Genomic DNA, 13974 nt, shown 5'->3' on the forward strand with positions numbered 1-13974 from the left:
GGCCTTCAACGAGATGGATTGATACGGTGGCCGTGATGATGGGCTCAAGTATAGCAGGGATTGTGGGGCTGGCGCGGGATCGGGCAGTGTTTTGTTCTGCTGTGCATGGGGTTGCTATGAGTCGGAAACGACTCGACGGCACTTAACAACAACAACAACATCAATTACACTTACGAAAAGTCATGAGATATTTTCCTTTTATATTTTTTATAAATAACATGTGGTAAGTCCCAGGACACAGAACATTAAACACAAAATTCTAGAATCTAATTCCAGGATTATAAAGATCAGAATGCAGCCTTAGATATATCGTGATTGGATGTAGGAAGAAGGTGAAGCATGTTCCTACTAACACTAGTAGACTCTTGAGAAGCCAATGAGTTTCTTTTCAGAGTCTGGTTTCCTGTCCTATGAAACAGGAAATGCCTATAAGAAGTATCGATTTGATCTTCTTCACAAGGATGCAGTGAGGCAAGGGTAAAGGGTAGTCTCATGTGTTTAACTCAATCAGAAAGAAAGTATAAGTAAATTAATGAATAAATAAATCCACATACATGAGTGTGTGTATACACACACACACACACACACACATAATCTTTATCTAAGAAACTTGGTCTCCCTTCTTTATTTGTAACTGGGGTCTTACTACTCTCAGATGAAACTTGCACTATTAATGCAAAGCTGTGTGGCATTATTAAGGTGCATAAAAACAATTTTTCCAGTAATGAAATAAGCCTGGTCGTTGACAGCAGTAGTTTTCTAAGTTTAACATGTACTGAAAAGCAAAAAGTAGTCTCACAGAGCCCTGCTTAGGGATGCTTACCCAGTACTATTGAGGTAACTCTGGCCCAAGCTGCAATCCTTTGATAGGGAGGATGGATTGAACCAAAATGCTGGCAGGCACTGACCATTGCTGTGTCGCTCATAACCATAGTCGCTGTTGGAAAAAAAGCCAAGAGAAATCTTTCAGTAGGCAGCAAATTCATTGTCATTGAGGACAACTTTGTGTGAGTTTGTAGCCAACTTTTACTCTAATCAGTCAGTCAAAAAACAGGCATTTGCTGAATCAACACTTTCCAAAAATGGAATCTTGTTTTCTCCCTTTTTCTTGGCAGTATCTATTATCAACTCATGACAATATTCTGCAGAACTCAGTTTGAGAAACACAACTCAGAGGCAATAGAAATGTCTATGTAGTGATGAAGGAACAATGTCCAATAAGTCAAACCAAACCCCTTTAAGCTGAGACAGCAGATTATGTTCTCAGTAGGAAGATATACAATATTGCCTGTGTTGGGCCCAGAGAAAGCTGTAATCAGAAACACACAGTGGTGGAAGCCCACTCTTCAGTGTCAGATCCAATGTGGGGTGTTATGTAGTCACACACGGTACAATCCTCATTACTGGTGTTGTCTTTGGGTTGCTCTTCCAAGACATCTGGATCTACCGAGTGGAGCTGAGCCAGGTCTCTCTGTGCACGAACCATATGCTGCTAAGTCACAGGAGAAAAGGACATGTCCTTTAGGAGTGTCTCAAGCACACCCCTGCCCAAGGAAATGTTCTGTGCTAGGCAGTGAGCGCTGCCAGCTGGAACTAACTGCTTCAAAACTTCCCTCTACTTTGGAAACAGTCAAAGATTTCTCTTTCAGTCTCCACTCACTCTTGACTCTAGGGGCTGCTGAATGGGCTGATATTCTTGGCTTCCAGAGAATGAACTCAGACACACAGGATGACAACAAATTACACCTCCATGTGCATAGACAAATTGCAGGCAATAATCAGCAGGCGTTAGTAAGAATTGGCCCATCTGTATGATGGAGGTGAGATGTTGGCACAGGAGGGTCGGAAAGGCAGAAACAGGCTCAGCTAAGGGGTCTGCCACCAGGCAGCTGGCACTTAGAATTCTGCACATACCAATCAGATTTGGTGCTGGTTCAACACAGCACGGGAAAGATGATTTCAGAATGGCTGCCTACAGGACACCCAGGGTTCACTTCAGGGAATTAGTTTACAAATGTTAGAGAATTTTGGGCAAAGTCATCTGGGGGACTGTGCCTGGAAGACCCAGGAGGGAGCAAGTCACCTTTCATTATGCTACAGGCCAATGCAGCCACCGAAGTGCCAGCCACTGGGAGAAACCTAACAAGGTCATGGTGAACCTTCCAAAATGTTTTCAGATTTGACCAGAAAACTGTACAGTCATCTGAGTCATGATTCACTTCCCTCTTCTCAGAATGTGTTTTACCTAAGGGGCTGAGCAGCAGATTCTAAACCCGAATGATCCTAAGAATTGGGCCAAGACTGAGGAGAGCAATGTGGGGAGGAAAACCTTATTGCTTTCCCGAACCCTTGTTCTCATCACTGTAGATCAGTTCACAAGAGCAGCAGAAAAACAACAACAAAGACTGAGTTATCTGGGGACCTGGAAGAAGAGATTCCTGTGGAAGCAAATGTTTCCAGGAGAAATCAGTCCATTGGAACATCTCATCTCACTTTGTCTCTCTGATTTTCTAACAGAGAATAAATTTGCTCTCTGCAAATGAATGGCTATTTGGTAAGGCCAAAGCTCCACCACTAATGTAGCATGTGGCCTTTCTTTACAAATCCTCCTTGGATAGGGTGGATGAAGGGGAGGCGATCAAGGTTTTGAAGAAAAGGGATTTGAGGAATGACTTAAAATCGCGTGGAAGCTTATCTTGTGACTATATTTCAGAGTGCTAATTCTGCAGGAAGGAGCTCTGGTAGCATAGTGCCTAAGGTACTTGACTGCTAACCAGAAGGCTGGCAGTTCAAACCCACCAGCCACTCCTCGGAAGGAAGGTTGGGCAATCTACTTCCGTAGTTATACTGCCTCGGCAACCAAAAGGAGGGGTTGCTATGAGTCAGATCCAACTTGATGACACATAACAATAACAATTCTGCAGGACAGGGCTGAGGTAACTGAGGTAAGATATTTTTGACATTGTAATAAATTAAGGTTGCTTTAACTAAATCAGAAGTCTTGGCTACGGAGGACACTGCAAAATTCCAATGCAGGTTACAACACAACTGAAGCTCTTTTGCCCTCTGACTGAGCTGAGAGAGATACAGCACTGCTTTCTGACTTATCTTGTCCACCAACAAGAGGGGAGCTGACTTGGGTCATCAGTCTAACTGCCAGCGGCTGCTTTTGCCAGGCCTTCCCAGTGCTATTTATTCAAAGCCAGGTTTCAAAAATCTACTGTGAGAGAAGATTTACTTTTTCCAACATATGTGTTGTGTGTGTGTACCCAGCATCTCATGACCAGATATTTGGCCTGGCATTGCTACACCATTATAAGTAAATGATCACATTGTTAGAGGAATGACCTTGGTTTTTATACAGATCAAGTTTTAGTCATTTAACATTAGCATATATATTTACAATTGCTTTCTCTAGACTAAAATTATTTAAGTAAAAAAAAAAAAAAGAAAGAAAGAAGAAGGAAAAATGGGATAAGAAATCTGATGGAAACAACCAAGGGAGTGACAGCATTCCCCCACTGTCCAAAAGTGAGTGTCCCTATGAAATCTTCCATAAGCCAACATGGCGAAGTGAACAACCAATCATCGCTGATTTATATGGGAAAGATGTGTGAGCGTTCCCAGACCTAAAACAATAATCTACCAAATCATACTCAGTAACACATAACACCTAAAATGACACTGACACATACAGACAGTTCAAAAGTATGGCAGCTGGATGCTGAGATGCTAAGTGTATTTGTCTAGGAAGCATCTTGGTGGCCGTACTGCCACCGCTTGGGGTGCACGCTCCCTTTTTAATGGCTCACTGCAAAACAGATGCTGATCACTAGTTTTGCTTTTCACCTTTTTCCATAAAAGTCAAAATACTCTTTGGATTCCTCTCGGTTAGAGGAAACAGGTACTGATGTAGGTCTCGGGAAAAGCAATGTACTGAAAAGTGAACTTTTGAAAAGGGGAGGATACTTGTACTTCCTGCTTGTTGTTGTTGTTATGTGCTGTCGAGTCGGACCCGATTCATAGCGACCCCCGCTTGGGTTTCTGAGGTGGTATCACTATGGAAGTAGATTGCCCAACCTTCCTTCCAAGGAGTTGCTGGTGGGTTTGAACTGCCAGCCTTCTGGTTAGCAGTCAAGTGCCTTAGGCACTATGGTACCAGAGCTCCTTCCTTCTTACTAGTCCTCATAATTTGTCAACTACTACTGAACCCTAAACCTTGACCTAGAAGAAGGCATGAAGATCGTAAGCCCCATAAGCCAGCTTTCCATTTAGCAAATACCACAGGAAGAATGCAATGGCTTTCTTGAGTTTAGTTTAACACTTAATCCTAGTAAAGGTGTAATCTTCACCACTGATGCACCGTCCTAGTTGTGCAAGGCCACTGAATCCACCTCTGCACTGAACACAGAAAGGTCTTCAAAATGTCTCATGAATAAGTCAGTTAACCAGTGCTGGAAAACTCTCAGCCACAGGAAAGCCACTGCCTTACAAGGTTCTGTTCCACTGCAGGCTATGCTAGCTACTTTCTAGAAAGTTTTTATCATGGGCACAAAGATGTTGGCTTCATGAAAAGTCTGCTTAATTGTTTTCAGTCTTGCCATCTGAAACAACACAGAGTCGATGGGACCTCTGTTTTTCTCCTGAGGCACCATACCTCACAAATCAGATAGATGAAGATAACTACTACGCACATGTTAAAACGTTTTAAGTCTAAAGCAACTCCTGGTTTTCCTATATGCATATGCACAGAGCTGGTGAACACTGATGTCCTCAGAAAGCAATTTCATACACATACACTAAAAAAAAAAAACAGAAAATGAGGTTTGGCACTTAGCTCTATGCATGTCACCATCATTTCCATCTAAGTTTTCATTAGGGCCAATCCAGTATGGACTGGACATACTGAAAGACTCAATGTGTTAATAGCACAAACTCACCAGTCAAAATCAGCCTCCGTGCAGACACAGGGTTCAGATTCCATAGCTCCTGCATATTTTCCTTGCATACATTTCCGCTCTGATTTTCGCTTCTTATATATCCTTTTTGCTCCCATGATGCATGCCTCCCCCTGAAAGGAGATAAAGATCACACACTGTTGGGCAGGTATCTTGGGGTTTCCTTGCCCTACATCAGCCAGTTTAGGAAATGTTCTCAAATTTCAGTGTAATCTGGACACTGGCGGTCTGCTTTGTGCTAACAGCATTTTCCTTTTGATCTCTGGAGCCTTATTATAAAGGTGAGTATAAGGGAAATCCTAAACAGGTTTAGGAGCTTTGGTGGTGCCGTGGATAAGGCGTTAGGCTGCTAATGAAAAGATCATTGGCTCAAACCCACCGGCTGCCCTGCAGAAGAAAGATGAGGCAGGCTGCTTCCATTAAAGATCTACAGCCTTGGAAACCCAGCGGTGGTCACTATGAGTCATAATCAACTCAGCAGCAGTGAGTTTGTTTTATTTGTTTTTTGGAAACATTGTTGAGTGTGTGCAAAAACATCCTCACTCCGTAAGCAGTCAGTACCCTTTAATTTGGTAAGATGTTAGGTATGGTGCTAGGAGGAACACACAGGTAAGTATCATAAAGCAGTCTATAAACAAGTGTATTGCCAAGAAATCTATAGGAATTAACTTAAATTCTCCTGTATTGAAATATTTATACCTTCAACAATTTATCAATTTATCTCTCAGATTTAATCATCTGAGAGAAGAGCACAGCTAAGAAATAGCAAGATCCATTTTGCCTGATTTCTTACGCCTGTACCCACACAGCTTTCACGGCACTGGCTTTATACTCGTCTACCAGACAGTCCAGGGAACCAAAATCAGTGTTTCTCGTCAAAATAAATAAGATCTTTGACTATCACAATGCCTGTGCATCCCGAAGCAGGGAGTATCACCAATGTTAATGAGAGATGGCTTCATTGCGGAGCCGCTGAATAGAGTGGGTGTTTGTAGCTGACACAGCCCCTCTATTAAACACAGCATCTTTTGTGTGTCAGAAGGACCAGAACAGAGTTTTGTTTAATCTACTATAAACCGTCTTTCTTGAGCAAACTCACTTTAACTGGCTCCATAACACATCTGCATGTAAATATATTCCTTAGCCTAGGTTCGGGCTTATGATATCTCACTGCCTGAATGCGGTGGTGGCTTAGTAGCAAGAACCTCCGCCTGCCCTTTGAGAGGCCTGCGAGATGACTTCCGCCTGGGGAAATCAAAGGAGAGATGCTTCCCACACAACGTTCTGATATGAGCTGAAGAGCCGAGAGGCCAGGGCCAGGGACGTCTCCTATGAATAATTCTGCATTCTTGTACCATGAGTACCTTGGAAGGACCCAAGACGCGCTTCCTAAGTCCAGGGAATTACAGCAGTGAAGAGGATGAGTTCCTTCGGCACAGCGCACCCAGCATAATGTTGTTATTTTATGTCTCTGTTTGCACTGCTAGATAAAATTGAAGATCCTTTCCTCACCCCCGCCCCCATCCTCCAACCATATGACATGTTCAGGTGAATTATGTTTGCATCTCGGTGCTGAGTAAGTATTTCATTTTGAGTTGTAAGTCTAAGCCAAGCACATTTGAATTTTATCTCATTATATCCTAGCACAATAAAAACAGAAACAACTTCATAACAAGCTGTAAATGTTGAGCTTGTTCACTCCTGTAGAACACAAAACATGTCAGGAAGCACTAGATGAGCTACTCGGGTCTAGAAAACCCCAATGCCTGTATCTTTATGACCTTCTTCCCACAAATCCCCATGCCTCACACCCAGAGCTCAACTCCGGCTCTCTGCCTACCTGGCTGTGCAGCTGCCAGGGTCTGTAGTCCTCCTCGGCACATCGTCTATCGAAAATGGACTTGTAGTCCACCTTGACCAGCTGCCATTCAGAGCGGTGGCTGAAGTGTCCAAACACTCTACAGAGTCCAGGAGGATAAAAACACAATCACAAGAGTAACAATACCAACAGCAATGACAACAGCTAAGCTTGAGTGTTTCCTGAGAGCTTGGTATAATGCTAAGCACAATACATGGATCCAATGATTTAATCCTCCAAACACACTTATGAGGTGGGTGCTATTATTGGTTCCACTTCACAGATGGGAAAGTTGAAGCTTAAAGAGAGTTTGCCAATGTGGGGAAAAAAAAAAAGTCAAGTCACTAATAACTCATACAGTCAGAGCCCATGCAGGTAGACTCATAAGGCCACTTCTCTATAGTATATAAAAAGAATCATTCAGAAAAATACTCCAAATGCTGCATTCAAAGTGGTCCAGGCCTAGACTTCTATGTCATATTGCTAATGAACATGGCTCTCAAGGTTTCCATGGTATCTTATTTCCTGCTAGTACCTAGGGGAACTAGGCAACCATGTTGAGCAATTATAATCATTTCTTAACATTGTACTCTAATTTCCTTATACAGAGACTTGTTGAAAATCATGAATCACAGGTGTGGCTAAAAGCCACAAGGGAACCCTTTTGGTCAGCTCTTTTTTAAACTGTGTTTTGCAAACATAAAAATTGGATAAATCTAAATTCTGGAAGAAATTACCATATAGTTGTGTTTACCATGAACAAACATATTAACTCACTAGTTGCTACAACTTAGAAAAAAAAAAAAAAGGTGGAGGAGAAATAAAAACTATAGAAAATGTGCCATCTCTCCACTCTGATTTTGAAATTTTCATTGCTGACAGGATCAAGTTCCTTAAAACCTTCCTTCTCTGTTTTCCAGGGGATGGAAAAATCACAGTTTCATATTTCTGCTGCAAGGGCCATATTTTGAAACCCACAGGCAACAGAGTAATTAATCAAATCCTTCACAAATTAATGATCACCACTTTCCAGACGAGAACGAGCGCAGATTCAATTTCGCAAGAACAGATTGTTCTTGCGGTTTTCCTAATATGCCTCGGAATTGGGTTAGGTAAAGAGCCAAGGAAAAGTCAAACTCTGTGTGTGCACTGGGCCAAGTTCTGCGCTCTGCCTCAAAGTGAAGTCATTCTTACGTGCCTGTGATTTTATGCATATCTAGATTTGTATTATCAAGGTTTTAAATTTATAGCATTGTTTTTTAAACATCACTTCTACTTTTCCCAAGATGTAGTACAGAAACAAAGGTTGCCCCCTTCTGCTGGCACCCTCAGTTTGGGTCCCCTAATAACTAACACGGAGTCCCTGGGGGTGCAAAGAGTTAATACACTTGGCTGTTAGACAGAAGGTTGTTGGTCTGGGTCCATCCCAAGATGTCCTTGAGGACAGGCTTGGCAATCTCCTTCCACAAACTCAGCTACTGAAAGCTCTTTGCAGCACAGTTTTACTTTAACACACACGAGGCCACCGTGAGTTGGAGTCAACACAATGTCAACATTTTTTTTTTTTTTTTTTAATGACTAGCAAAGAAAGATCCAAGAAAATTGCTATCCACATTTGTCTTGCTTGCTGGGAAATCTTGTTATAGATGCACCGACTTTGCGAACAATTTCAAATCTAACAGCAGCAAATCAAACAGGCTTAGTTTGCTATAGGACATCTTTCTGGGTTTACTCTCAGTATATTAAGAATCATAGTTTTCCACTTACGTCATGATTAGTGTCTCCTCCCCAGGCTCACCCAGAACCCCATCCACAAAAAGTGGAATAGATGTGAAGCTGTATTTGCTCCAAGATCTCCCTTCATCAAAACTCAACCTAATGACAGAAGAAAGTACCAGTCATCGAATCTCAAAAGGAGAAATAAAAACAAAATCCAATTTTAAAAGACAGATAGTATCAACCAGGAGAGAATATGTGGTGAAAGCACCTGGGGCATAGTCAAAGTGAGCTTTTCATATGAATATGAAAATCCACCGTAAGTTGGAGTCAACACAATGTCAACATTTTTTTTTTTTTTTAATGACTAGCAAAGAAAGATCCAATGGGGGGGTCACTAAGAGTCAGAATCAACTTGGCGGTAACAGTGAGTTTGGTTTTTTGGTTTTATCAAAAGGTAGAAATAAGAGTTAGCTAAGCAATTTGAGATCCAGCTAAGTTAAAACAGCAATAAGGACAGCCCTCCATGAAAACAAACTAATACCAAGTCTTTGATATATAAGGAGCTCTGGTAGCATAGTGGCTAAGGCACTTGACTGCTAACCAGAAGGCTGACGGTTCAAACCCACCAGCCACTCCCCGGAAGGAAGGTTGGGCAATCCTACTTCCGTAGTGATACTGCCTTGGAAACCCAAGGAGGGGTCGCTATGAGTTGGGGCCGACTCGATGGCACATAACAACAACAACAATACACACATATATATATATATATATATATATTTTTTTTTTTTAATTTGGCTATTTTCTGAGATCATAGATCCTAATGTAATCCTCTCCAAAATCTCAATCTGCTAGCAAGTCTTACTACTGAAGATGAATGTTCTTATGAGGTATACTTACATGGACTGCAATCAGTCCATCTCTAAGTGACGTCCTTCTTATATTGTTACAAATTCTGGTTGACCTCACTGAATGGATGGGTATAGAGGCACAGGCTCTTGAGAGCAAGAGGAGAGAAATCTGCAACATGGCCTGTCACACAGCCATTTCCCTTTGCTCTGCCTTTCTCTTAAGATGCCTTTCCTCAAGCTCAATTGTTGTTTCTCTTAATTCCATTTCCTAAACTGAAGTCAGGTGCTCTGGGTGCAGCTTTGTACCCAACACTAAAGCAACTAACACTGGGAGAAGCACTATACTTTTGACCTTGAAGAGCTAGCACATGGAGAGAGCCACTTTCAAAACAGATGAAGGAACCTAATGGAAACCCCTCTGGAAGTAAGGCTTAATATGGCCACCTGTGGAAGACCTACAGGCTGAGCTGCAGAAGGTCACTGCAGAAGAGACAGCATCAGGAGAAACGAGGTAGGAGCAGAAGTGTCAGGAACTGCTACCCTTGAGTGAAATGCACATAATGCAAATGAAACTCCAGGAAACATTATTTGGAAAAGTGACGCAAGAAGTTACATTACTCACAGACAACCTAAAAGTGAGCATATTTTATCCACAATTGTGCTGGAAGAACAAGGCTGTTGGAAGGGAATTGTCATATTTGAAAACTATAAGGCAATTTCTCTTGTAGGGGCAGAACTTTTGTTTTTAATTTTCTTTATTCTCTCTCTCTCTCTCCCTCTCTTTTTGTATTTCTTTGTCTTTTTCCTTCTCTCTCTTTAGTAAAACTGCAGGTAACAATCTTATTTTAATAGCTCAAACGTGGTTTCTGTTTGGTAGACTCTGACATTTTGCTACAAACACAGTCACACTTGGTGGGCAGCCTGACTCCTAGATTGGTCTAAACTGCACAGTATCAGGTATATGTCTGATGGGGAGCAGGTGTCATTACCAGAGATGTCGAATCGGGAGAGATGTGTGTTTCATAGCAACCAGGACTCCACCTTGATCCAGGTACAAAACACTGTGCTCTTCTTCAAATATCTAGAAGAGGAAAACACATACATGCACACATTCACATCCACACACAGCCAGATTTCAGAGAATTCGTTTTCATATAAGGAGAAAATTCCCACTCTTGGTAAAAATAACCACCCACTGCTGTCAAGTTGATTGATTCTATTTCACAGTGACCCTACAGGACAGAGTAGAACCATCCCATTGAAGAAGTCTGCTACATCTTTCTCCCACGGAGCCTTATGAGTTTGAACTACTGACTTTAGTTAGCAGCTAAGTGCTAAACCATGGATGGCACTAACAGGGTTTCTTACAGTAGCAATAGGTTTCCCTAATCTTTGGGAAAATACAATTATAGAACAATGCTTTCCAAGGTAGGGGCATGTATCATTGGTGTTACATAACATAATATATGTGTGACATAAAGGAAGTTTAAAATAAAGTAGTAGTTATGTATTCATTTTTATATTCTCTTCTTTTCAAGTAAATCCCATCAATTACCAATTTTAAAAAAATAACTTTTTATTGTGCTTCCCAAGGAGGGGTCGCTATGAGTCGGGGCAGACTCAATGGCACATAACAACAACAACATTGTGCTTTGGAGGAATGTTTACAGAGGAAATTGGTTTCCATTCAACAATTCACACACATTTTGTTTTGTGACATTGATCACAATCCCTAAAAGCTAACAGCCTCTTCCTACTTGCTCCCTGTGTTTACCTTTCAGCCTTCTTTCCTATCCCTTCCTGCCTTCTGAGTTTTATCTCTAGGCAAATGTTGCCCTTTTGAACTTGTTTGGTTGATTGCTCTAAAGGGTGTGTACCTCCCTGGTGCTAGGTTTGACCTTATTGACCTGTCTATTGTTTGGCTGAAAGTTGATCCAGGGGGTGAACTCAGTTGTAGGTTTGAAAGTTGTCTAAGGGCCATAGTCTGAGGGGTTCCACTAGTCTCTTTCAGACCAGTAATTCTTGTCTTTTTTATTATTTTGAGTTTTGTTCCACATTTTTCTCCTACTTTATCCAGGACCTCCTATTGTGATCCCTTCCAACTGTTTCTAACCATCTGAACTCATCCGTCTGTCAGTTTGTCGTGCTGTGGTGGCTTGCATGTTGTTATGATACTGGAAGCTATGCCACATGCCACTGGCAGTTCAAATACTAGCAGGGTCATATATTAGACATGTTTACACAGAAGGAATTTTGAAGATAATTTACTCCAATTCTCTCATTTTTACAGATGAGAAAATTAGGGTTTAGAGAGATGTGGTGACTTGCTAATATAATGCACATAGTAAGTGAGGGAGTTGAGACTTGCAACATTACAGTGTCTTTTCCAGATCTAATTATTTTGAAATTTCCAAGTATTATTGAATTAAGGTATCCTTGTTCAATTCAAAGATGCTCTAGTTATAAGACAGTCAAGGGAAGTTCTGATAAAATGGAATCCTTATCTTTTGGCATAGGTATCATTAGGTCTTTCTCCAAATAAGGAAAATCAACTTAAAGTCAACTGAAGACAAGCGGGAAACATCCTGTCCAATAAGATGCACACTATTCTCTCCCAGTCCCTGTGCTAGAACCGCCGTACCTAGACTCACACTACAGACAGAAACTTTTCCCCTTGTGTTGACACTGTACATCCAAGGTCCACTCAAAGATCAGAGACTTCCAGGAAAATGGAGCTTGACTCACCAAGTATTCTCCAGAGAATGTTTATTTCAAATAATACAAGATCAATTGCTCTGAGGTTTTATCAAGCAAATTTCTTCCCTATGCCGCTACCCTCAAAACATAAGAATCCCAGTGAAGATCTTCGAAGGGCCTGAAACCAGGAAATGGCTGCTGGACCATGACAAGGGACATCCCTGTCTAAAATTTAAAGCAAAGTGTTCTCATTGCTAAGTGTGATTACTTGTGCATTACATTTCAATTTACAGTGCTATTTATTGTATGATAAGTAAATGTCAGTGGGTTATTAAAATGTATTTATTCACGTGCAAAAACTATGCATCAGGCACATATCTTGTTATGATTGCTAAACTTCATTAAATGCCTGTTTTATAAGCCATGGGTATCTAATTTTCATTCAGAAGAAAGGTAAGAAGCATTTCAGCTAAACACATGGTTTAAAGTGATTCCATTTCTATTTTCCATAACATATGTATCCTGGTGGTTATTACTCTGCCTTTTAGACATGAGATTTCAAAACCTAAGACACCACTGGGGTAATGGCTCTTTTGATATAACTACGTCCTTCTCCATTCTGACTTCAGGGCAAGGGGAATTTATGGAGGCAACTCAGTATTAGGTACAGAATCTACCCTTCAGGCTCCCATTCCCTATATGAAAAACCCACTGGACTTCTGGTTTTCTTTTATGGGGAAAATTCAGTTAGAATTAATTTGGTTTTTTATCATTTATAAACTTTCTTACACATTGTCTCTGAATAAGGGATGAATTTATTCAAAATAAAAATAAAATTGTATAAATATTTGCTGAACTCAAAGATGTAAGACTTCCATAAAAAGGGAAGCTAAACACATTTGCAGTCATTAGGGTTTATGTGTAGCATTGCTGAATAATTCCCCAGCATTGAATCAAGTTGGACAATTACTGTATCACCCAAACTGCAGCATATTGGCCTGGTACTTTCTTACCTGCCTCCAAGTGTTTCCTGCATCTGAAGAGACAAACATGCTGATATCACTGTCTGACAATTCGGAGCCTATGTTACCTATATAAGGAACACATCATCATTAGTGAAGGGATCTTTCTGCAAAAGCTGGACTATACTGAAGTCTGTATTGCCTAAGATGAATTTAGATGGCAAACATCTGAGCAGTGGGTTTCACCGTTCTTACTTCAGGGTGAATTGTTTATGGGCTTTTCAAAGTATTTTTTAGCTTGCTCACTAAGTTCCAAATATAGATATCTAGATTCTTAAAATAAAAACCATTTACAACAGCAAGCAAACCAGCAAGTTTCTTACCTGAAGCCACTATGATGCTTGGAGCTGTGTCTCGACTGGCAATGATCCCTGATGTGTAGGGATTCTCTGAGACCTTCAGATGGAGGTGGAGTGAACAGTAGGGCTGAGGAGAAAGGAGTATCATCGAAAGACTAGAGCTTAAATAATATCTAAAGCCCAGATTGAGAGTATCCATTCATCCATCCATCCATGCTTCAATCCCCAAATTTACAGTTTCCCATAAGTATAAGACAGCTACCAAGTTGGTAAAAGAGAGAGTACCTTCATTTTAGGTCTAACCTACCGACTTAACTGCCATTTAGTCATTTAACTAAGTTTTATGTAGCTTATGGAAGTTTACCTGACTAAAATTTGGTCTCTGCTATTATAGTGTTTACAATCAAAGTAGAGGACATAAGATATTTCTCGTGATCACTACAAAATTACAATATTTTAAGAGTCATAAGATTGATGCAGAGAAAATATTATGATATTTTAAAGGGTGAAGAGACTATGTCCAACTCTGGATCGGGAAAATCTTCAAGGAGAAAGTGGGTGCCTGAGCCAAAG

General features: G+C 40.9%; 1 protein-coding gene across 1 annotated transcript in view; it reads right to left on the reverse strand.

The window, feature by feature from the left end:
* The window catches only part of SORCS1 (sortilin related VPS10 domain containing receptor 1), a 682844-nt gene that overhangs the window by 101384 nt on the left and 567486 nt on the right, over nucleotides 1-13974 (reverse strand). The window contains exons 11-17 of the mRNA XM_007941533.2: nucleotides 13426-13528; nucleotides 13094-13170; nucleotides 10373-10464; nucleotides 8584-8691; nucleotides 6799-6916; nucleotides 4941-5071; nucleotides 824-937 (exon numbers count right to left, since the gene is read on the reverse strand). Coding sequence (XP_007939724.1) covers nucleotides 824-937; nucleotides 4941-5071; nucleotides 6799-6916; nucleotides 8584-8691; nucleotides 10373-10464; nucleotides 13094-13170; nucleotides 13426-13528 — 743 coding nt within the window. The remainder of the gene's footprint in view (nucleotides 1-823; nucleotides 938-4940; nucleotides 5072-6798; nucleotides 6917-8583; nucleotides 8692-10372; nucleotides 10465-13093; nucleotides 13171-13425; nucleotides 13529-13974) is intronic.

Source organism: Orycteropus afer, unplaced genomic scaffold (assembly GCF_000298275.1).
Source record: "Orycteropus afer afer isolate SDZICR_OR568_19922 unplaced genomic scaffold, OryAfe1.0 scaffold00082, whole genome shotgun sequence".
NCBI lineage: Eukaryota > Metazoa > Chordata > Mammalia > Tubulidentata > Orycteropodidae > Orycteropus > Orycteropus afer.